Raw genomic sequence first — 24,228 nt, 5'->3', positions numbered from 1 at the left:
GATACATAGTTTTGTACAACTGAGTATGACTTCATATAAGATAAGACTTTTAGAAAGACAAAAGTGTTTGTAAACAGAGTAACCCAGGTGGGAGGATATGAAGCACCATGTTAGTCCCACCAGCTGCCATTTTTCACTAAGACTCTAATGAGCACTATATAAGCACCATATGAGCACCATTCTGATAGAAACATCACAGTTTTGTCCAAACTAATAATAATTCAATAACACTCTTCTAAAGGCAGTACATGGCATATTTATAAGCATTTTATAGCATCTTCATCAGCAATGCGTAAACATTAATAAATGCAACTGAAGTTGGGTTTGCCTTGGCCTCTGCCAATCTATGATTTAAATTAGAGAGGAATAAGTTGTTTTCTGTTTGTCTAAGCTAAGGAATGAGTTACAACTGCATGACCACAACACAGCTGTAAACAAAAAAAACAAAAAAACAATGAAATTACACACATGGAATCATGTAGTAACCAAAAAAGTGTTAATCAAATCCAAATATATTTTATATTTGAGATTCTTCAAAGTAGCCACCTTTTGCCTTGATGACAGCTTTGCACACTCTTGGCATTCTCTCAATCAGCTTCACCTTGAATGCTTTTCCAACAGTCTTGAAGAAGTTCCCACATATGCTGAGCACTTGTTGGCTGCTTTTCCTTCACTCTGCGGTCCAACTCATCCCAAACCATCTCAATTGGGTTGAGGTCGGGTGATTGTGGAGGCCAGGTCATCTGATGAAGCACTCCATCACTCTCCTTCTTGGTCAAATATCCCTTACACAGCCTGGAGGTGTGTTAGGTCATTGTCTTGTTGAAAAACAAGTGATCGTCCCACTTAGCGCAAACCAGATGGGATGGCGTATCGCTGCAGAATGCTGTGGTAGCCATGCTGGTTAAGTGTGGCTTGAATTCTAAATAAATCAATGACAGTGTCACCATCAAAGCACCCCCACACCATATCACCACCTCCTCCATGCTTCACTGCGGGAAACACACATGCCGAGATTATCCGTTCACATACTCTGCGTCTCAAAGACACGGCGGTTGGAACCAGAAATCTCACATTTGGACTGTTCAGACCAAAGGACAGATTTACACCGGTCTAATGTCCATTACTCGTGTTTCTTGGCCCAAGCAAGTCTCTTCTTCCTATTGGTGTCCTTTAGTAGTGGTTTCTTTGTAGCAATTCGACCATGAAGTCCTGACTCACGCTGTCTCCTCTGAACAGTTGAGGTTGAGATGTGTCTGTTACTGGAACTCTGTGAAGCAGTTATTTGGGCTGCAATTTCTGAGGCTGGTAACTCTAATGAATGTATCTTCTGCAGCAGAGGTAACTCTGGGTCTTCCTTTCCTGTGGCGATCCTCATGAGAGCCAGTTTCATCATTGACTGCACTTCGAGAAACTTTCAAAGTTCTTGACATTTTCCGGATTGACTGACCTTCATGTCTTAAAGTAATGATGGACTGTCGTTTCTCTCTGTCGTTTCTCTCTGTTCTTGCCATAGTATGGACTTGGTATTTTACCAAATAGGGCTATCTTCTGTATATCACCCCTACCTTGTCACAACCCAACTGATTGGATCAAACGCATTAAAATAAATTCCACAAATTAACAAGACACACCTGTTAATTGAAATGCATTCCAGGTGACTACCTCATGAAGCTGGTTCAGAGAATGCCAAGAGTGTGCAAAGCTGTTATCAAGGCAAAGGGTGGCTACTTTGAAGAATCTCAAATATAAAATATATTTGGATTTGATTTAACACTCTTTTGGTTACTACATGATTCCATATGTGTTATTTCATAGTGTTGATGTCTTCACTATTATTCTACAATGTAGAAAATAGTAAAACATTTTTTTACAAAAATACTCTTGAATGAGTAGGTGTGTCCAAATGTTTTACTGGTACTGTACACAAAGAGGCCTATAATAAATTAATATTGAAGACTGCCAAGGGGTGATTCTGGTTTTGGTGGACTGACCATTACATGCTATGATCAAGATGCATACTTGCAACTGAATTGTGTAAAATTGCAATTCATGTCTAGTTAGGTGAGAGGAACATAATGTAGTTATCAGAGATTCCACTGGTAATATCATTGGCTACTGGTAATGTCATTGGCTACAATCTAAACCACAAGTAAGTTTAAGTGATATTGCATTCATGAGCATTATTGAATAAAGCACAACGTTTAAGTGGTGAAAGGGTAATCAACCTGGTATTGAGATGGAAAATCCCTTGTCATTAAAGTACTAAGCCCAAACCATCTGGGCTTGAGTTCTGAGGGTCTGAGGGCCTGGTCTGTGAGTTGAGGCCTGCGGGGTTTCAGCTTCAGTTGGGCCCTCTTTCTCCCCCAGTGCTCCCATCTGTCTCACTCTGAGAGACTGGGATTGTCAGTCACTGTCAAATGCACATAGCTAGTGTTCAGCATGTCATTGGCTCATCTCTCGATGAACTGCAGGTTGATCTCGCTCTCCGGCACAAGCAGTGTCCGGGTCATGGGTTTGACTGCTGCACCACTGCCTTCTGGATCGGGCTTTACATCAAACTGCATCAGAATCTGAGGGGACCAGGAGAGGGGTTGAGAAAATGAGAGGGCGCCCCTCACGTGTACAGTACTTGGAAGAATGGAAGTCCACTATGAGGAGGAAAATGTACTGGGACTCAAAACGCTATGGAAATTATATGTCATTTCCAGAGAACCTCACTGCCAAAGCCTAGCTGTAAAAGTGACCAAAGATCTACTCACTCGTGCCAGTGCCAGGTAGACCTCCAGCTCTGCGATGCGGCGGCCGATGCAGCTGCGTTTGCCCACGCCGAAGGGCACTGAGGCGTAAGGGTGGTGGCCTTTGTACCGGTTCAGCCAGCGATGGGGCTGGAATGTATCCGGGTTCGGGAAAAATGCTGCATTCCGGGATGTGGCGAAGTGGCAGAGGGTGATCAGAGTCTGGATAGGATAGAATTTTGACATACTGTTGGTAGGAATCAGTTTTAAAAAACCTTGGTAAAATCCTATCATTGCATATGTTTGCCTTCTTCCCACCTTAATATTACATCAGATTGTTCAAAAAATTTGGACAAAGAAGCACTCAACATCACGTCAACACTTACGTTTTTGGGGAGGAGGTAGCCTCCGACCTGGATGTCTTTGTCAGCGATGACCCTGGCATTGGCCGCAATAACAGGATAAAGTCTGGAGAAGCCAAAACATAACAATGTCAGTGTGACTGATCAGTCTAATGATTGATCGATTGGTTGTAGTTGATTGAATCAGGGGTACATAGTTCATTCAAATTGGTAGTGGATGAAATGAGCTCCCCTTAATTATATAATGAGGAGCTATGAGCACTTACCTGAGCACCTCCTTCACCACAGCCTTCATGAGGGGCATGCGAGCTACGTCTACAGCCCCAGGCACCCTCCGACCCCCCATCACGGCCAGTACCTCCTCCCTCAGCGAGGCCTGCACCTCGGGGTGCCGAGATAGTTCGTACAGGGACCAGGACATGGTGCTGGAGATCTGAACCCACACAGGACACAACAGGTCAGTACGACAGAAAGATCATTCACCATAAGGTCACTAGCAGTGGATGGAGAGGATAGTGAGCTCCTTACAGCTTAAGAAGAGGTCGTATGCTGTGATTTACTCAATGATATAGTATACTTTTGACTAGGAGTGAGAGGAAGTGGAGATGTATGACTATTGGATATTTTATAAACTAATAGTAAAGAGCAGGCTCAAAGATGGAGCGATTAGGACAGAGAAGACAATAAGGAGGGAGAGATGCAAGAGGAAGAAGACATGAGAGATTTTCTTCACCGTGTCCACCCCAGCCAGAAGCATCTCAGTGACGTTGCTGTACACCGTCTTCATGGGCAGCCCTGTGCGGGTCAGGAAGTAGGTCAGATATCGCCCCTCCACCTCCTCTCCCCGCGCCACCTTCTCCGCTTCCTCCTTCAGACGCTGGTCAATGTGACCTTTAGCTGCAAGGAGAGAGATCAGGAGTCAGATCAGAGTAAAAAATCTCAGATCTGGGTTCAAATACTATTTTAAATATTTTAAATACTTTCAGCGTTTGCTTTAGCCTAATGAATGCCAGATGGGCGGGGCTTGCATTGGTTCCATAGCACCAATCATCAATCAATTCCAGCTGAAGTATTTCAAATAGTTTTTGAATCCAGGTCTGAAGGAGCTCTAGTCCAACTAAGGGAATCTGTACAGCTTGGAAATGAAAAAATAGACCTCTGGGAAAGCTTACTACAGGGATTACAGGTGATGAATGGAAGGCAGCCACACACACTATGGGTCCTATTGAATGGGAACGATTTATAGAAAGTTACTAGAAATCGATCCGTAGAGGGTAACTAACCACTGGGGGCATCTAATAATTATAAGTAGGTCAGTGGGGTTAAAAAGATCTAATGTAAGAGGTGACATGTACTAAAAAGTTGACAGAATTAAACCAAGGTGGAGCAATTTTATTTGTCACATGCTTCGTAAACAACAGTTGTAGTCTAACAGTGGCATGCTTACTTATGGGCCCTTCCCAACAATGCAGAGGGAAAACATTTTATAATAGAATGATAATAACACAAGGAATAAATACACAATATGTAACAATAGTATGAGGCTATCAAAGATGGCAGCTCACCGAATTGGAAAATGTAGTCCCAGCATTGGCAGAAAGTGTCCCAGGGCATGGGGAACAGCTTGTGTAACCAGGCGGGCATAGCCATGGTGAGGAGTGTCATGACAAACATGGTGTTAATGGACTGGATGAAACACTCTGTCTCCGTGGGAACCACAGGGTCTAGGCAACCAATCTTGGTCTCGAACAAGACTGAGGAGATCCCTGCAGAGAGGAAGACAGGCACAGGTCAAGGGTGAGAAGGGTTTGAAGGGCTTTCCGGAAGGGCTTTGTTTGTTTTCACTCTGTAATACAGATCCAATCAAGCCTATTATAGACTTGTCAGAGTACCCTATCTTACCATACACAAGTAAGTGGTGGTAATAGACTAAACTAGAAGCCCACAATGCTAATTGACATTGATACAATAAAGTTGCTTCCTGATCTTGTGTCTTATTACAGGACTGATCTCAGATAACCTCACACCCGACCTCGGATGCTGAACTCATATGCCACCGTGTAAAAGTAAAAATAAAAACAAAGAGAACAGGTTGAGTGCAAATAGGTCTTACCTTCGAGGCCGAAGCGGTAGAACTCACTGCTGATGTTCGGGACGAGACCGCAGGGGTCCTGGCGCCTGCTGAGGCGGAGCTTAGCAATGAGGTCATCAACAACGGCATTTAGAGTGGTGTCGTAGGCCTCCACCGCCTTTGGATGTAGCATGTGCTTCCCCAGGAGACTCCGCACCGCCTGCCACTCCTCCCCTTCACTTACGTCAAAAAAATGTCAAGGTTAGCGTTGCAAAATTCCTGGAACTTTCAATAAATTCCATGACTTTCCCGAAAATTCCTGTAATAAGGAGGGAATAAGCAGGAAATCTGGAATCCTCCAACCAGGTTTTTTGGAAAACCAGGGAGTTTATTTAAAGTTCCCAGCGATTTTTCAACCCTAAGGAAGGTAAACAGAAAATAATGTCATCAATGAGTTTGCACAGCAAACATCCAATAGTTTACATGTTTTATACAGGCTGAGCCAACTGTAACTGTACAGTTGAACTGTAACTTGATTGAACTGTAATTGAACTGTGAGCATTTTCATATTCCTGCTCATTAGGTTATAACCCATAGGTAATAATAGATCAAAGGCTGACATCTGTCTCTTTCCTGAGTCTCTGTCTGTGCCTGTCTGGCTTCTAGACCAATTAGTCCTTTGTCTTAAAGGGATACTTCAGGATTTTGGCAAACTCATGGATACCATTTGTATGTCTCTGCATCCAGTATGAAGGAAGTTAGAGGTAGTTTCGCTAGCCAATGCTAACTAGTGTTAGCACAATGACTGGATGTCGATACCATAGACTTCCATTCATTGCCCTAAACGCTAGTTAGCAATTGTGCTAATGCAAGTTAGCAACTTTCTTCAAACTGCACACAGAAACATGGTATCCACGAGTTCATCAGACTCTAGGGAAGTAGATAAAGGGCTTCATTGCCAAAATCCTGAAGTATCCCTTTAAGTCTTTGTTTCATCTCTGTTAATCTTTCCTGCTTCCTGTCAACAGCACACGAACCTGATGTCAGAACAGCTTAGATTAGAATGACAAGCATGGGAGGGGAGACAGCAGAGGAGGAGAGTAATGGTACCCACGCTGTGAGCAGTCCGTAGCCATGACCTCGTTGTTTCCTGTAGTCCTTCCAGGAGGAGAGGTCAGAGCGGATGGGGGTCTTGCCCTCCTGCCTCAGCACTTGCTCAATCAGGGCTGGCTCTGCCACGTGCACCGTCAGGATGGGGCCGAAGCTGGCCTTCCACATCGGCCCATAGCGCTTCACACCCTCAATCTGGGAGAAGGCAACACATTAGTACACAACGCATATAGATGGCATGATTCACTGGAGATGGAACCATCCATAAAATTAGAAATAATCTATTTCTATGGATGTAGCATCAACATGTTGTGAGCAGACCTAGCTACAGTTCTATGACTGTACTGACATGACTGTACATACATACCCCAACCAGAAGCCATGGATTACAGGCAACATCCACACTGAGCTAAAGGGTAGAGCTGCCACTTTCAAGGAGCGGGACTCTAACCCGGAAGCATATAAGGAATCCTGCTTTGCCCTCCGACGAACCACCAAACAGGCAAAGCGTCAATACAGGATAAAGATTGAATCGTACTACACCGGCTTCGATGCTCGTCGGATGTGGCGGGGCTTGCAAACTATTACAGACTACTACACCTCCTTCTGCAACTGGATCCTGGACTTCCTGATGGGCCGCCCCCCAGGTGGTAAGGGTAGGCATCAACACATCTGCCACACTGATCATCAACACAGGGGCCCCTCAGGGGTGCGTGTGCTCAGTCCCCTCCTGTACTCCCTGTTCACACATAACTGCATGGCCAGGCACGACTCCAACACCATCATTAAGTTCGCAGGTGGCACAACAGTGGTTGGCCTGATCACAGACAACGATGAGACAGCCTATAAGGAGGTCAGAGACCTGGCCGTGTGGTGTCAGGACAACAATCTCTCCCTCGGGCCTCCCGGGTGGCGCAGTGGTCTAGGGCACTGCATCGCAGTGCTAACTGCGCCACCAGAGTCTCTGGGTTCGCGCCCAGGCTCTGTCGCAGCCGGCCGCGACCGGGAGGTCCGTGGGGCGACGCACAATTGGGCTAGCGTCGTCCGGGTTAGGGTGGGTTTGGCCGGTAGGGATATCCTTGTCTCATCGGGCTCCAGCGACTCCTGTGGCGGGCCGGGCGCAGTGCGTGCTAACCAAGGGGGCCAGGTGCACGGTGTTTCCTCCGACACATTGGTGCGGCTGGCTTCCGGGTTGGAGGCGCGCTGTGTTAAAGAAGCAGTGCGGCTTGGTTGGGTTGTGCTTCGGAGGACGCATGGCTTTCGACCTTCGTCTCTCCCGAGCCCGTACGGGAGTTGTAGCGATGAGACAAGATAGTAATTACTAGCGATTGGATACCACGAAAATTGGGGAGAAAAGGGGATAAAATTTAAAATTAAAAAAAAAATCTCTCCCTCAACGTGATCAAGAGAAAGGAGATGATTGTGGACCACAGGAAAAGGAGGACCGAGCACGACCCCATTCTCATCGACGGGGCTGTAGTGGAGCAGGTTGAGAGCTCCAAGTTACTTGGTGTCCACATCACCAACAAACTATCATGGTCCAAACACACCAAGACAGTCGTGAAGGGTGCACGAAAAAGATTGACTGAAAAGATTTGACATGGGTCCTCAGATCCTCAAAAAGTTCTACAGCTGCACCATCGAGAGCATCCTGACTGGTTGCATCACTGCCTGGTATGGCAACAGCTCGGCCTTCGCCCGCAAGGCACTACAGAGGGTAGTGCGTACGGCCCAGTACATCACTGGGGGCAAGCTTCCTGCCATCCAGGACCTCTATACCAGGTGGTGTTAGAGGAAGGCCCCTAAAAAAAGACTCCAGCCACCCTAGTCATAGACTGTTCTCTACAGCACGGCAAGCGGTACCGGAGTGCAAAGTCTAGGTCCAAAAGGCTTCTTAACAGCTTCGACCCCCAAGCCATAAAAATCCTGAACAGCTAATCAAATGGTTACCCAGACTATTTGCATTGCCCCCCCCCCCCCCCCCCCCCTTTTACGCTGCTGCTGCTACTCTGTTTATTATCTATGCATAGTCACTTTAACTCTACCTACATGTACATATTACCTCAATTACCTCGACTAACTGGTGCCCCCGCACATTGACTCTGTACCGGTACCCCCTGTATATAGCCTTGCTATTGTTATTTTACTGCTGCTCTTTAATTTTTTACTTAACACATATTTTTCTTAAAACTGCATTGTTGGTTAAGGGCCTGTAAGTAAGCATTTCACTAAGGTCTAAACCTGTTGTATTAAAGCTGCTTGATGTAAAGTGTATGGACAAAATCTGTAGAAACATTTTCAAAGCTTTGGGAGCGCCCGTCAAGCTGTGATAGAAAGCTTTGTGCTTTGCTCGTTGTGCTCCCCATCTACACCTATGAGGCAGCAGGTACTTCCCAAAGCACAGAAAAGTGCCCTAGTGGCCTAAGGCACTTTCCTGCACAATGCCCTATCAGTGTAAGAGAACTGATGTATGTATACCATTTATCTAACATAGTCTATCCATATACAACTGCATGTCTGGTGCATTTAGGTCATCACAGTATAGCTTATGTTGGCCCTCTCATTGCTTTTTAATTGCTGGGCAATTACATTACACACTGGTGGTAAAGTTATACAGTAGCCTACATGTAAGGAGAGGCTGTGACAGAGTGTTTGCCCTACAGCACCAATGTCATAACCTATCTATTACAAGACAATGTGTGATGACCAGTTAAATCTGCCAATAAAACATTCCTTATGGTATTGCTGTTTATCAGACATTATGAAACACTAATCCCATACATTCACGCGCCTGTCTTGCTTTAATAGAAAGAAAGTCTAAAAAGAAAAAAAAATGAACAAGTCATCAAAATAATTTACCTGCAGCTCGTGGAGGCGGGACAGTCCCCGTTTGGCGAAGAGGTCCCAGGCAAATTTGGCGACGGTGGGACCCGGCATTTCCTCCAGGCTTTTCACCCTGTGCGCCGCCTCTGTCTTATTCCGGCCAACTGAGCTCTCAGCCCAATTCTCCATCCACTTGATCAGCGGGGTCATACTGCGACCAGACACTTTGAGGGCTTGCTGCAGCATCCTTTTTGCTATGTCCATGTACTGGTAGGCCATGTACTGGTAGGGAAAAACATGCAAGTCTATCGGGTGTCGGTGCTCATCTTGCACCAAGGCACCAAGACACTATTTATATCGCTCGACCCATGTCGGACTGGGACCTGCGCGACATAGAGTTGTTAAGTTTCTCATTGGGGGCCAATTAAAGCGAATCCTTGCGTCGACCCCACCCAGTGCCAAGGTTTTGGACGCAGTAGGCGTGGACTATTTGGAAGGTGTATCCAGATCGCAGAAGTCAGACTAACCCAAAGTAGCGCACACATGGAAGGTAAATAATATTTTTTTCTGTATTTTTCTCAGACACGGATGGAGGTTGTCTAGAAACTACTTTCGGGCTAGGCCATTAGGAGGAAATTAATAACAAACAGATAATGCATAATAAGATGCGTTGCCATAAATACAGCCTGGTCTCATACACTAGAAGTAACTTAGTAAACGTGATTCCGGGACAATCAAATTAGTATGCTATATTATGTTTGGTATGGTTACATAAGACAGAAGGTTACTTAAGTTAAAAACGAAAGGAGAGTGGTTGATTGGGATGGATGGATGGATGAATAGGTGGGCATATAACGTGAATGTCTAGCAACCCAAGGGTTGTATGTTTGAATCTCATCGTGGACAATCTTAGCATTTGAGCAACTTTTCAGCTACTTACTACTTTTGAGCACTTTTGCAACTACTTAGTTTGTTAGCTAACCCTAACCTTAACCACTTTAGCTAACCCTTCCCCTAACCTTAACCCTTTAACCTAACTCCTAACCTTAACATTAGCCACAATAAATTGGATTTCATAACATATTGTACATTTAGCAAATTTGTAACATTGTGCTGGACCACAAGAAGAGTAGCTGCTGTAATTCGTTACAAATCACACAAAATGGATGATGGACATCCACAAATTAATACATACCATATGAAACGTAACGTCTTACTAAATGGAGCATTTTCTCAAATGTATGTGTAACGGATGTGAAATGGCTATCTAGTTAGCGGTGGTGCGAGCTAATAGCCTTTCAATCGGTGATGTCACTTGCTCTGAGACCTTGAAGTAGTGGTTCCCCTTGCTCTGCAAGGGCCGCGGCTTTTGTGGAGCGATGGTTCGTGGGTGACTGTTGTTGATGTGTGCAGAGGGTCCCTGGTTCGCGCCCGGGTCGGTGCGAGGGGACGGATGTATAGTTGAACTGTTATATATGTACAGAATAATACAACATTCTTTGAGACCAGGTTGCAGCGGGTGTAGTCTACCGTTTGTATTCTACTCCTATTCTATTATGTTTATTTGGTGTGGATAAGTAATTCTACACTTGCATGAGTATGAAACAAACATGCAATATCAAAATCATATGTCATGCCGTTTACTAAAGAATATTCGGGTATTCTGTAAGGGATATGCTTTGTTTTAATGGGGTTAATGTATTGTATTTCAGTGACTCTAGAAAAACCCATGACACATTTTATAAAATGATTGATCCTGACATTTTAGAATGTCCTGTAGGTGTCGAGCAATACGTCTATCCAATTATTGGCGTCTGAATTCAAGGACTCGCTAAAACTGCGAATTATTTGCTCATAAATGGTCTACTGAGAATGTATTGCAATAGACTACATGGATTAGGCTACTTGCTGACTCGGGGTTTTCCTGTTGGGGCTCGCCTCCGCCATTGCGCGAGCACGAGAGAGAAAATCCTGACCCGCTTTCATTGAAGTGGATGCGTGCCAGACGCCATGTGTGCGCCTCGCACCATGAAGTAATAGTGATCATAGGCCTACTTGGAATCTGGTTTGACGTTTGCTCTTATGCTTCTATAGTTCAAGCCAGAAAGCCCTTTCCCCGTATGCCATTTTCAGAGAATGATCGAACACTGAAATACCTACGACGCTAACCAAGCCAAGCTTTTTGTGGCTAATTTGCATGTCCACACGGCCAGTCAGTGGGAAATCATTATTCTAGTAATTTACCTTCTAGTTCCCCAAATTCTCAGATTTTTTTTAGCGTTTTTATTTTATTGTATCTATTTTAATTGTTGTGCATAAGACTGTAAAAACGTGATAGTATATAAATGTAAGCATGGTTTGAAATTTATTATATTTTAGTCAAATATTGTACTTGTTTGGGCATCTTACGGTCAATTTGCAGTCTACAAAGTATTTGCAGTTCTGTTCCGGCCCCCTGACCATCCGCTCAAGAATAAGTAGGACTGCGGCTGAAGCTACACTACATGACCAAAAGTATGTGGAAACCTGCTCATCGAACATCTCATTCCAAAATCATGGGCATTAATATGGAGTTGGTCCCCCTTTTGCTGCTATAACAGCCTCCACTCTTCTAGGGAGGCTTTTCACTGATGTTGGAACATTGCTGCAGGGACTTGCTTCCATTCAGCCACGAGCATTAGTGAGGTCGGGCACTGATGTTGGGCAATTAGGCCTGGCTCGCAGTCGGCATTCCAATTCATCCCAAAGGTGTTTGATGGGGTTGAGGTCAGGGCTCTGTGCAGACCAGTCAAGTTCTTCCACATCAAAAAACAGCCCCAGACCATTATTCCTTATCCACCAAACTCTACAGTTGACATGCAATCGGGCAGGTAGCGTTCTCTTGGCATCCGCCAAACCCAGATTCGTCCGTCGGACTGCCACATGGTGAAGCGTGATTCATCACTCCAGAGAACGCATTTCCACTACTCCAGAGTCCAATGGCGGCAAGCTTTGCACCACTCCAGCCAACGCATGGCATTGATGTTGCTTCCAGAGGCAGTTTGGAACTCGGTAGTGAGTGTTGCAACTGAGGACAGACGATTTTTACTCGCTTAAGCACTCACGGTCCCGTTCTGTGAGCTTGTGTGGCCTACCACTTCGTGGCTGAGTTGTTGTTGCTCCTAGACATTTCCACTTCACAATAACGACACTTACAGTTGACCGGGGCAGCTCTAGCAGGGCAGAAATTTGATGAACTGACTTGTTGGTAAGGTGGCATCCTATGATGGTGCCACGTTGAAAGTCACTGAGCTCTTCAGTAAGGCCATTCTACTGCCAATGTTTGTCTATGGAGATTGCATGGCCGTGTGCTCAATTTTATTCACCTGTCAGCAATGGGTGTGGCTGAAATAGCTGAATCCACTTATTTGAAGGGGTGTAAAAGAAAAATCGAAAGTAATATGGATTGTCCCAGAGCCGCTTCTAGCCTTTAGTAGGCTATTTAGTATTTATTAGGTCCAAAAAGGATTAAAACAATTACAACAAATCACAACAAAACAACAGCCTACAATACCTCATACACACATTATAACATTCTTACTCAATTATTATTAGAAATGTACAATACTACAATATTTCAATGTGTTTGTTTGTAAAGTGCGTGTGTTAGAGTGTGTGTGTGTGTTTGTCTCCTTTTTTAATTTATTTTTAATTTATTAGGATGCCCATTAGCCAACGCCAAGGGCAACAGCTAGTCTTACAAAATACTTTACAATTGACATACATTTAAAAACATGTAGTGTGTGTGCATCTGTCAGTTACCCATACATGTCAGTACATACACACAACAAGTAGGTCACATGGGGGAGAGGCATTGTGCTGTGAGGTGTTGCTTTATTTGGGTTTTTCTAAACCAGGTTTTGCACTATGTAAGATGGAATGGAGTTCCATGCACACTTGGCTCTGTATAATACTGTACGTTTCCTTGAATTTGTTCTGGACCTTGGGACTGTGAAAATACCCCTGGTGGCATGTCTGGTGGGGTAAGTGTGTGTGTCAGTGCTTTGTAAGTTGACTATGCAACCAATTTGGAATTTCCAACACATTGTTTCTTAGAAAAAGAAGAAGTGATGCAGTCAGTCTTTCCTAAACTTTTAGCCAAGAGAGACTGGCATGCATAGCATTAATATTAGTCCTCTGATTACAATGAAGAGCAAGATGTGTGGCTCTGTTCTGGGCCAGTCGCAGTTTAACTAGGTCTTTCTTTGCAGCACTTGACCATATGACTGGACAAGGCTGGTTTGTTGAGTGTGTGGTCAAAAAAGCAGAGCATCTCTTTATTACAGACAGACCTCTCCCCATCTTTACAACCATTGAATCCATGTTTTGACCATGACAGTTTACAATCTAAGGTAACGCCAAGTCATTTAATCTCCTCAACTTGTTCAACAGCCACACCATTCATTACCAGATTAAGGTGAGGTCTAGAATTTAGGGAATTATTGGATGTGGATGCGGGTACGCAGACCCACGAGCCGATGCAGCCCCTCATGATTTCAGTTTTTTGTGGCCCCGACCCCCATCAAAGTCGCCCATCCCTGGTCAATCATTACACCAAGCAGTTTAGTGTCCTCAACATGCTCAATTGCCACATTATTCGTTACAAGATTTAGATGCGGTTTAGCAAATGATTTGGCCCAAATACAATGCTTTTATTTATTTTATATTTAGGACCAGCTTATTAGTAGCCATCGATTACAAAACTGACTTCAGCTCTTTAAGTGTTGCTGTGATTTCGCTTGTTGTGGTAGCAGCAGCAAACTATGATTGATAATGTCAAAAGCTGCACTGAAGTCTAACAAAACAGCTCCCATAATTTTCTTTATATCAATTTCTTTCAGCCAATCATCAGTCACTTTTGGGGGCCCTAAGCAAGATTTGGTTGCAATTTTACACATTTTGCCATGTGCAAAGGATATCTGAGTGAGAGGGACTAACAAAATCAATGGGGACCCCTGGAGGTCAGGGCCCCTGATTACTCAGCCATGATTGCTCCACATGTTTAGATAGCTGGCTAGACTAACTTACCTATCAATCTATAAAATGTTGGCTGACGTGGGCTAATTGAGTGACTGTCAGTGATTGACATGAGGAAAACTGCTGATGCACTACCAAATTTCAAAATGTAACCTTGTGTATTCCACTATTCTAACTCCCCCAATTGAAGTTATACACCCCAGTATAAGACAATTGCCCTCATATTTGAGAGACACTGGCATTTTCATAAAACAATAAAAAAAATTGTGATGTTTACTTGGATATCTCTCATCGCCCTAGATGTTGTACATTAGTGTATAAAGAAAAAACATGACAAAAGACTGGAGGAATTCAAGTTATTTTTGGAACAGAGAGGGGACACAAGACATTCTACAGGTTTTTTGTTGAACCTGGCAACTATCCTCCTGTACAAATATATAATATATATTACACAGTTGAAGTTTAAATACACTTAGGTTGGAGTCATTAAAACTCGTTTTTCATCCACTCCACAAATTTATTTTTAACAAACTACAGTTTTGGCAAGTTGGTTAGGACATCTACTTTGTGCATGACACAAGTAATTTTTCCAACAATTGTTTACAGACAGATTATTTCACTTATAATTCACTGTATCACAATTCCAGTGGGTCAGAAGTTTACATACACTATGTTGACTGTGCATTTTAAACAGCTTGGAAATTTCCAGAAAATAATGTCACAGCTTTAGAAGCTTCAGATAGGCTAATTGACATCATTTGAGTCAATTGGAGGTGTACCTGTAGATGTATTTCAAGGCCTACCTTCAAACTCAGTACCACTTTGATTAACATCATGGGAAAATCAAAAGAAATCAGCCAAGACCTCAGAAAAAAAATTGTAGACCTCCACAAGTCTCTGGTTCATCCTTGGGAGCAATTTCCAAACACCTGAAGGTACCACGTTCATCTGTACAAACAATATTACGCAAGTATAAACACCATGGGACCAGGCAGCCGTCATACCGCTCAGGAAGGAAATGCGTTCTGTCTCCTAGAGATGAACGTACTGTTGTGCGAAAAGTGCAAATCAATCCCAGAACAACAGCAAAGGACCTTTGAAGATGCTGGAGGAAACAGGTACAAACTTATCTATATCCACAGTTAAACGATTCCTATATCAACATAACCTGAAAGGCCGCTCAGCAAGGAAGAAGCCACTGCTCCAAAACCGCCATGAAAAAGCCAGACTACGGTTTGCAACTGCACATGGGACAAAGATCGTACTTTTTGGAGAACTGTCCTCTGGTCTGATGAAACAAAAATAGAACTGTTTGTCCATAATGACCATCATTATGTTTGGAGGAAAAGGGGGGACGCTTGCAAGCCGAAGAACACCATCCCAACCGTGAAGCACGGGGGGGGGGGCAGCATCATGTTGTGGGGGTGCTTTGCTGCAGGAGGGACTGGTGCACTTCACAAAATAGATGGCATCATGAGGAAGGACAATTATGTGGATATATTTAAGCAACATCTGAAGACATCAGTCAAGACGTTCAAGCTTGGTCGCAAATGGGTCTTCCAAATGGACAATGACCCCAAGCATACTTCCAAAGTTGTGGCAAAATGGCTTAAGGACAACAAAGTCAAGGTATTGGAGTGGCCATCACAAAGCCCTGACCTCAATCCCATAGAAAATGTATGGGCAGAACTGAAAAAGCGTGTGCGAGCAGGGAGGCCTACAAACCTGACTCAGCTACACCAGCTCTGTCAGGAGGAATATGCCAAAATTCATCCAACTTATTGTGGGAAGCTTGTGGAAGGCTACCCGAAATGTTTGACCCAAGTTAAAGGCAATGCTACCAAATACTAATTGAGTGTCTAAACTTCTGACCCACTGGGAACGTGACAAAATAAATTACATCTGAAATAAGTCATTCTCTCTATTATTCTGACATTTCACATTCTTAGAATAAAGTGGTGATCCTAACTGACCTAAGACAGGGACTTTTTACTAGGACTAAATGTCAGGAATTGTGAAAAACTGAGTTTAAATGTATTTGGCTAAGGTGTATGTAAACTTCAGACTTCAACTGTATGTATATATTGTTACTATTTGATACTATTTACAAAATCATTGTGTGGCTATGGGCTGCATTTGACCTCCTGACTATGCATGTCTATTTATGGATTATCTGGAAGACAAGTTTAATTGGCACGAAAACCCTTTTTCCCAACATATACTTGCAGTGCATTTGGAAAGTATTCACACCCCTTAATTTTTTCCACATTTTGTTAAGTTACAGCTTTCACGATCGTCATCAGGGTGGAAATGACCGGACCAAGGTGCAGCGTGGTAAGCGTACATTTATTTTTATTATGAATGACCTCCAGCAGGCCACAAATGTGCATGTGTCAGCATATGGTCTCACAAGGGGTCTGAGGATCTCATCTTGGTACCTATTGGCAGTCAGGCTACCTCTGGCGAGCACATGGAGGGCTGTGCGGCCCCACAAAGAAATGCCACCCCACACCATGACTGACCCATCGCCAAACCGGTCATGCTGGAGGATGTTGCAGGCAGCAGAACGTTCTCCACGGCGTCTCCAGACTCTGTCATGTCTGTCACATGTGCTCATGTGCTCAGTGTGAACCTGCTTTCATCTGTGAAGAGCACAGGGCGCCAGTGGCGAATTTGCCAATCTTGGTGTTCTCTGGAAAATGCCAAACGTCCTGCACGGTGTTGGGCTGTAAGCACAACCCCCACCTGTGGACGTCGGGCCCTCATACCACCCTCATGGAGTCTGTTTCTGACCGTTTGAGCAGACACATACACATTTGTGGCCCGCTGGAGGTCATTTTGCAGGGCTCTGGCAGTGCACCTCCTTGCACAAAGGCGGAGGTAGCGGTCCTGCTGCTGGGTTGTTGCCCTCCTACGGCCTCCTCCACGTCTCCTGATGTACTGGCCTGTCTCCTGGTAGCGCCTCCATGCTCTGGACACCACGCTGACAGACACAGCAAACCTTTTTGCCACAGCTCGCATTGATGTGCCATCCTGGATGAACTGCACTACCTTAGCCACTTGTGTGGGTTGTAGACTCCGTCTCATGCTACCACGAGAGTGAGAGCACCGCCAGCATTCAAAAGTGACCAAAACATCAGCCAGGAAGCATAGGAACTGAGAAGTGGTCTGTGGTCACCACCTGCAGAATCACTCCATTTTTGGGGGTGTCTTGCTAATTGCCTATAATTTCCACCTTTTGTCTATTCCATTTGCACAACAGCATGTGCAATTTATTGTCAATCAGTGTTGCTTCCTAAGTGGACAGTTTGATTTCACAGAAGTGTGATTGACTTGGAGTTACATTGTGTTGTTTAAGTGTTCCCTTTATTTTTTTGAGCAGTGTATATTGCTGTGTTTCTAGTTTGGAAGGGTCCCTTCAATGTATTTGATGACTTTATCGCTTACCCCAAATTCAACGCCGAGATTAGCCAGAGACGAGATGTCTTTCCTTAATACCCTTGTGTGCCATGACTCAGGTTCCTTGTCTACTACTTTGTATACCAAGCCTACAGATAAGAACAGTATCCTACATGCCTCTAGTCTGCATCCCACATTTCTGAAAAGGTTTTACCGTACACCAATTTCTGAGACTGAAACCTTTTGTTTTGTCAGGTATTACTGCACTCTAGGAACATAAGAATTTCACTACACTCGCGATAACATCTGCTAAATATGGGTACCCGACCAATAAAATTTGACTTGATTTGTACTAGTAAAACAGACTAGATTTGAGATCTGTTCATACCCTATAGAATGTCTTGATGATGCGCTCAGTCAGGTACGTAACATTGATGAGACCTCAACCAGAATGGATAAATGTTTTTTTTTAAATACATGAATATGTCTGTAGCACTACATATTGTCCTTTGAGTGATGACATCAAGGAAACCATTAAGAAACATTGGAATCCCCTCATGGCTGATCCTGTTTGCTAAAAGGTTTTCTCTGACCCGCCTCTCTCCTCACACTACAGGGCCAGGAATGTCAAGGACTTCACTGTTCGGGCTGGCACTTATGTCCCCCCGAAAATAAATGATGGACGACTGGACGAGGTGACCGGTTTCTACCCCTGCCGTAGTTGTTCAGTATGTAAGGTCTCCTGTAAAAAAGTGAGTGAATTCAGTAGCTCTGCCACTGGTAAACAATACACTACCAAACAGTTCCTCACATGCAGCTCTTCTAACATCATATACTGTACCTTATCTCTTGTCCATGCAATACGTGGGTGGGTAAAACCAGTAGACCGATAAGAACACATATTATAGAACACGAGCACTGTAAGGAGAAATTACCCTAAATCCCCAATTGCACGTCATTTCTCAGAGGCCGGTCACCCCATCTCCTACATGTCCTTCTGTGCAATTTAAAAATGAAAAGTAAAATACAAATATAGGACAAAACACACATCACGACAAGAGAGAGACCACAACGATACATAAAGGGAGACCTAAGACAACATAGCATGGCAGCAACACATGACAACACAGCATGGTAGCAACACAACATGACAACAACATGGCAGCAGGACAAAACATGGCACAAACATTATTGGGCACAGACAACAGCACAAAGGGCAAGAAGGTAGAGACAACAATGCATCACAAGAAGCAGCCACAACTGTCAGTAAGAGTGTCCATGATTGAGTCTTTGAATAAAACTGTCCAGTTTGACTGTTTTTTGCAGCTCGTTCCAGTCGTTAGTTGCAGCAAACTGAAAACAGGAGCGACCCAGGGATGTGTGTGCTTTGGGGACCTTTAACAGAATGTGACTGGCGGAACGGGTGTTGTATGTGGAGGATGAGGGCTGCAGTAGATATCTCAGATAAGGGGGAGTGAGTGAGGCCTAAGAGGGTTTTATAAATAAACATCAACCAGTGGATCTTGCGATGGGTGTACAGAGATGACCAGTTTACAGAGGAGTATAGAGCGCAGTGATGTGTCCTATAAGGAGCATTGGTGGCAAATCTGATGGCCGAATGGTAAAGAACATCTAGCCGCTCGAGAGCACCCTTACCTGCCGATCTATAAATTACGTCTCCTTAATGTAGTATGGGTAGGACGGTCATCTGAATCAGGGTTAGTTTGGCACCTGGGGTGAAAGAAGAGCGATTTACAATAGAGGAAACCAAGTCTAGATTTCTCTAAATAAAGGGGCCAATGTGTGACCTCAGGGTCAAAGCTTCTAAATGGTTTGATATACATTTAAATATTATTTTCTTGCAGCTTTCCATATATAGTTTTTAATTTATTTTACATTTTTAAATGTAACCTTAATTTAACTAGGCAAGTCAATTAAGAACAAATTCTTATTTACAATGACAACTACCTCGGTCAAACCCAGACGACGCTGTGCCAATTGTGCGCTGCCCTATGGGACTGTCACGTTCTGACCTTTATTTCCTTTGTTTTGTCTTTATTTAGTATGGTCAGGGCGTGAGTTGGGGTGGGCAGTCTATGTTTGTATGTCTATGTTTTCCTATTTCTGTGTTTGGCCTGATATGGTTCTCAATCAGAGGCAGGTGTTTTGTGTTGTCTCTGATTGGGAACCATATTTAGGTAGCCTGTTTTGTGTTGGGTTTTGTGGGTGGTTGTCTTCAGTCTTTGTGTGTCTGCACCAGATAGAACTGTTTCGGTTTTCACGTTTTGTTGTTTTGTATTTTGGAAGTGTTCAGTTTATTGTCTTTTATTAAACATGATGAACACTAACTACGCTGCGCTTTGGTCCTCTCCTTCCACCGACGAAAGCCGTTACAGAACCACCCACCAAAAAAGGACCAAGCAGCGTGGTAACAGGCAGCGGCAGCAGGAGCAGCGCGAGAAGGAGAAATGGACATGGGAGGACGAGTTGGACGGCAAAGGACCCTGGGCAGAGCAAGGGGAATATCGCCGCCCCAAAGCAGAGCTGGAGGCAGCAAAAGCAGAGAGGCGGCATTATGAGGAGCTAGCACGGCAGAGCGGCTGGAAGCCCGAGAGGCAGCCCCAAAAATGTATTGGGGGGGGGGGCACACGGGGGGTGTGGCAGAGTCAGGAGTCAGACCTGAGCCAACTCCCCCTGCTTACCGTAAGGAGCCAAGGATGGAACCAGAGCCGGTCAGGGCGGTATTGGAGGTGAGCGAAGCAGAGGCAGTAAAGGAGTTAATGGGGAGATTGGAGGAGAGAGTTATGAGGGAGGTGCTGGTTTGGTGCATGAGGCACGACATCCGCCCGACGGAGCGTGTCGGGGATTTGATGTCACCTGAGTCAGCTCTCCATACTCGTCCTGAGGTGCGTGCTAGCCGTCTGGTGAAGACTGTGCCAGCCCCACACACCAGGCCTCCTGTGCGTCTCCCTAGCCCTGCACGTCCTGTGCCAGCTCAGCGCACCAGCTCTCCTGTGGCAGCCCCACGTACTAGCTCTCCTGTGGCAGCCCCACGCATCAGCCCTCCGGTGCTTGCGCCACGTACCAGGCCTCCAGTTCCAGCACCCCGCACTCGCCTTGAGGTGCGTGTCCTCAGCCCAGTACCACCAGTGCCAACACCACGCACCAAGCTTCCTGTGCGTCTCCAGAGCCCTGTACGCCCTGTTCCTGCTCCCCGCACTTGCCCTGTGGTGCGTGTCCCCAGTCCGGTACCACCAGTTCCGGCACCACGCACCAAGCCTACTGTGCGTCTCCAGGGTTCAGTATGCCCTGTTCCTGCTCCCCGCACTCGCCCAGAGGTGCGTGTCCCCAGCCCGGTACCACCAGTTCCGGCACCACGTACCAGGCCTACTGTGCGCCTCAGCAGGCCAGAGTCTTCCGTCTGTCCAGCGCCGCCTGAGCTGCCCGTCTGTCCAGCGCCGCCTGAGCTGCCCGTCTGTCCAGCGCCGTCTGAGCTGCCCGTCTGTCCAGCGCCGTCTGAGCCGCCCGTCTGTCCTAAGCCGTCAGAGCCGCCCGTCTGTCCTGAGCCGTCAGAGCCGCCCGTCTGTCCTGAGCCGTCAGAGCCGCCCGTCTGTCCTGAGCCGTCAGAGCCGCCCGTCTGTCCTGAGCCGTCAGAGCCGCCCGTCTGTCCTGAGCCGTCAGAGCCGCCCGTCTGTCCTGCGCCGTCAGAGCCGCCCGTCTGTCCTGAGCCGCTAGAGCCGCCCGTCTGTCCTGAGCCGCTAGAGCTGTCCGTCAGTCAGGAGCCGCTGGAGCCGTCCGTCAGTCAGGAGCCGCTGGAGCCGTCCGTCAGTCAGGAGCCGCCCGCCAGTCAGGAGCTGCCGGAGCCGCCCGCCAGTCAGGAGCTGCCGGAGCCGCCCGCCAGTCAGGAGCTGCCGGAGCCGCCCTTCAGTCCGTAGCCGCCCTTCAGTCCGGAGCCGCCTTTCAGTCCGGAGCCGCCTTTCAGTCCGGAGCCGCCCTTCAGTCCGGAGCCGCCCTTCAGTCCGGAGCCGCCCTTCAGTCCGGAGCCGCCCTTCAGTCCGGAGCTACCTCTCAGTCATGAGCTACCTCTCAGTCATGAGCTACCTCTCAGTCATGAGCTACCCCTCAGTCATGAGCTACCCCTCAGTCATGAGCTGCCCCTCAGTCCTGAGATGCCCCTCAGTCCGGAGGAGTTTCCTCAGTCCAGAGGCGCCCCTCAGTCCAGAGGCGCTCCTCAGTCCGGTGGGGCCCTTTATTAGGGTTCCCAGGCCAAGGTCGGCGGCGAGGGTCGCCGCTCAAAGGACGCTAAGAAAGCGGACAAAGACAATGGTGGAGTGGGGTCCACGTCCAGCGCCAGAGCCGCCACCGCCACCGCGGACAGATGCCCACCCAGACCCTCCTCTACAGGCTCAGGTTTTGCGTCCGGAGACCGCACCTTGGGGGGGGGGGGGGGAGGTACTGTCACGTTCTGACCTTTATTTCCTTTGTTTTGTCTTTATTTAGTATGGTCAGGGCGTGAGTTGGGGTGGGCAGTCTATGTTTGTATGTCTATGTTTTCCTATTTCTGTGTTTGGCCTGATATGGTTCTCAATCAGAGGCAGGTGTTTTGTGTTGTCTCTGATTGGGAACCATATTTAGGTAGCCTGTTTTGTGTTGGGTTTTGTGGGTGGTTGTCTTCAGTCTTTGTGTGTCTGCACCAGATAGAACTGTTTCGGTTTTCACGTTTTGTTGTTTTGTATTTTGGAAGTGTTCAGTTTATTGTCTTTTATTAAACATGATGAACACTAATCATGCGCTTTGGTCCTCTCCTTCTTCCACAGAAGAAAACCGTTACAGGGACTCCCAATCATGGCCGGATGTGATACAGAAATAAAAGTCTAGACATGCACAATGAGACCATAACTCCTCCTAGCAATAACAAAACATCTACATGTCATTCAAATTGTCACATGAAACATGGATTTTACTTGTTTACTTGTCATGCCTAGTAGCCAAGTCTATTTGCGCTTTAGTCATTTTCCCTATCATTTAGCCATGCTAAACATTCCTGAAGAATGAAAAATATACAGAATTCCTATACATTTGTTTAAATAGCTGATATAATACAATGGGTTCTGTCAAGAACATCATTGACAATAATGAAATTCATATAAATCAGTAAACTCTTCGAGCATTGTGTTTGTGTGTGTTACACTGTATACCCTATTTTAACTTACAGCGTGTTCTCTGGCTTTATGACATTATTAGATCTCTTTATCACCACTACCATCAATACTCATCCAACACAGTGTGTGTGTGTGTGTGTGTGTGTGTGTGTGTGTGTGTGTGTGTGTGTGTGTGTGTGTGTGTGTGTGTGTGTGTGTGTGTGTGTGAGAGATGCTGTTATTCATCTGGTCTCTGGCATCTCTTTCAAAGATCTCTTTCAAAGTTCTGGTATGGAAACAAAGAATTACATGAGGTTATTGAAAGTAATTTAATATCAAACGTGATTTACATAATGTAAGCAAAGTGTTACTTACCACGCAGACTATGACGTTTCACCTGTCTCCATTGCTCAACATATAATCCGTTCTCACAGACTCCAATCCCATGGAGACAAGAGTCACAGTAGCAGCTGAGGTTTCTGGTTGCCACTAACCCGTCCTTGACTGTTTTTTTAATTTTATTTTTTATAAATTTTATCCCATTTTCTCCCCAATTTTCGTGGTATCCAATCGCTAGTAATTACTATCTTGTCTCATCGCTACAACTCCCGTACGGGCTCGGGAGAGACGAAGGTCGAAAGCCATGCGTCCTCCGAAGCACAACCCAACCAAGCCGCACTGCTTCTTAACACAGCGCGCCTCCAACCCGGAAGCCAGCCGCACCAATGTGTCGGAGGAAACACCGTGTACCTGGCCCCCTTGGTTAGCGCGCACTGCGCCCGGCCCGCCACAGGAGTCGCTGGAGCGCGATGAGACAAGGATATCCCTACCGGCCAAACCCTCCCTAACCCGGACGACGCTATGCCAATTGTGCGTCGCCCCACGGACCTCCCGGTCGCAGCCGGCTGCGACAGAGCCTGGGCGCGAACCCAGAGACTCTGGTGGCGCAGTTAGCACTGCGATGCAGTGCCCTAGACCACTGCGCCACCCGGGAGGCCCGTCCTTGACTGTTTTGATGCAATGCAACTTCATGGTGCCAGGCACTTGCTTCAGACTACGGGGACTTCTGTTTTTTTCAATGTCCTCACTGGGAATGAAGAACATGGTACAGAGGTAATGGGTACAGGTATCTGGAGATCCTTCCTTTGTCAGATTGTCTGTGCTGTAGTTGTAGAGCTCCTTCACATTTCTGATCAGGGCTCGGCCAACCTTCACTGCTGTGGTTTCATGGCTCTCGATTACTGCACTTTCCCCATCACTGGCACCTTTACCATGTGTGGAGCCAGAATTGTGTATAGGGAAACCAAAATCAGACACAGCATAGCTAACATCAGATATAGGTCTTTTTGATGTGTAATGTGCCCACAGCCGTCAGAGTATTTGTAGATCTTGTTGGGATTCAGATTTTAGTTTTTTAGTTGATCAATAGCTACAGTTAGAAATGCATTGACAGCATTGTAGTCATGCTTGATATCATTATACAACTGTCGTCTGTGATGGTCTTCTGGCATTTCCCACATTTGCATTACATTACCAAGGGGTGCAGTGTAGCACTCCTCTTGGGTCCA

General features: G+C 45.8%; 1 protein-coding gene and 1 long non-coding RNA gene across 2 annotated transcripts; one reads left to right on the top strand and one right to left on the bottom strand.

The window, feature by feature from the left end:
- Positions 1–1,846: 1,846 nt before the first annotated feature.
- LOC120062013 (25-hydroxyvitamin D-1 alpha hydroxylase, mitochondrial-like) lies at positions 1,847–9,504 on the bottom strand. The gene is made up of 9 exons (XM_039011815.1): positions 9,141–9,504; positions 6,286–6,476; positions 5,214–5,410; positions 4,666–4,866; positions 3,834–3,997; positions 3,367–3,533; positions 3,125–3,206; positions 2,763–2,960; positions 1,847–2,573 (listed from the first exon to the last, which is right to left on the bottom strand). The coding sequence occupies exons 1-9, from the start codon at positions 9,381–9,383 to the stop codon at positions 2,454–2,456; spliced, it is 1,563 nt and encodes a 520-aa protein (XP_038867743.1). The 5' UTR covers positions 9,384–9,504; the 3' UTR covers positions 1,847–2,453.
- On the top strand, positions 9,463–22,677 carry LOC120062020. Its single transcript, XR_005478377.1, has 4 exons — positions 9,463–9,654; positions 16,405–16,454; positions 18,136–18,271; positions 22,337–22,677. It is a non-coding gene; the product is annotated as an uncharacterized LOC120062020 (long non-coding RNA).
- The last annotated feature ends 1,551 nt before the right edge of the window (positions 22,678–24,228 follow it).

Source organism: Salvelinus namaycush, chromosome 2 (assembly GCF_016432855.1).
Source record: "Salvelinus namaycush isolate Seneca chromosome 2, SaNama_1.0, whole genome shotgun sequence".
NCBI lineage: Eukaryota > Metazoa > Chordata > Actinopteri > Salmoniformes > Salmonidae > Salvelinus > Salvelinus namaycush.
This window is presented reverse-complemented; position numbering and strand designations above follow the sequence as displayed.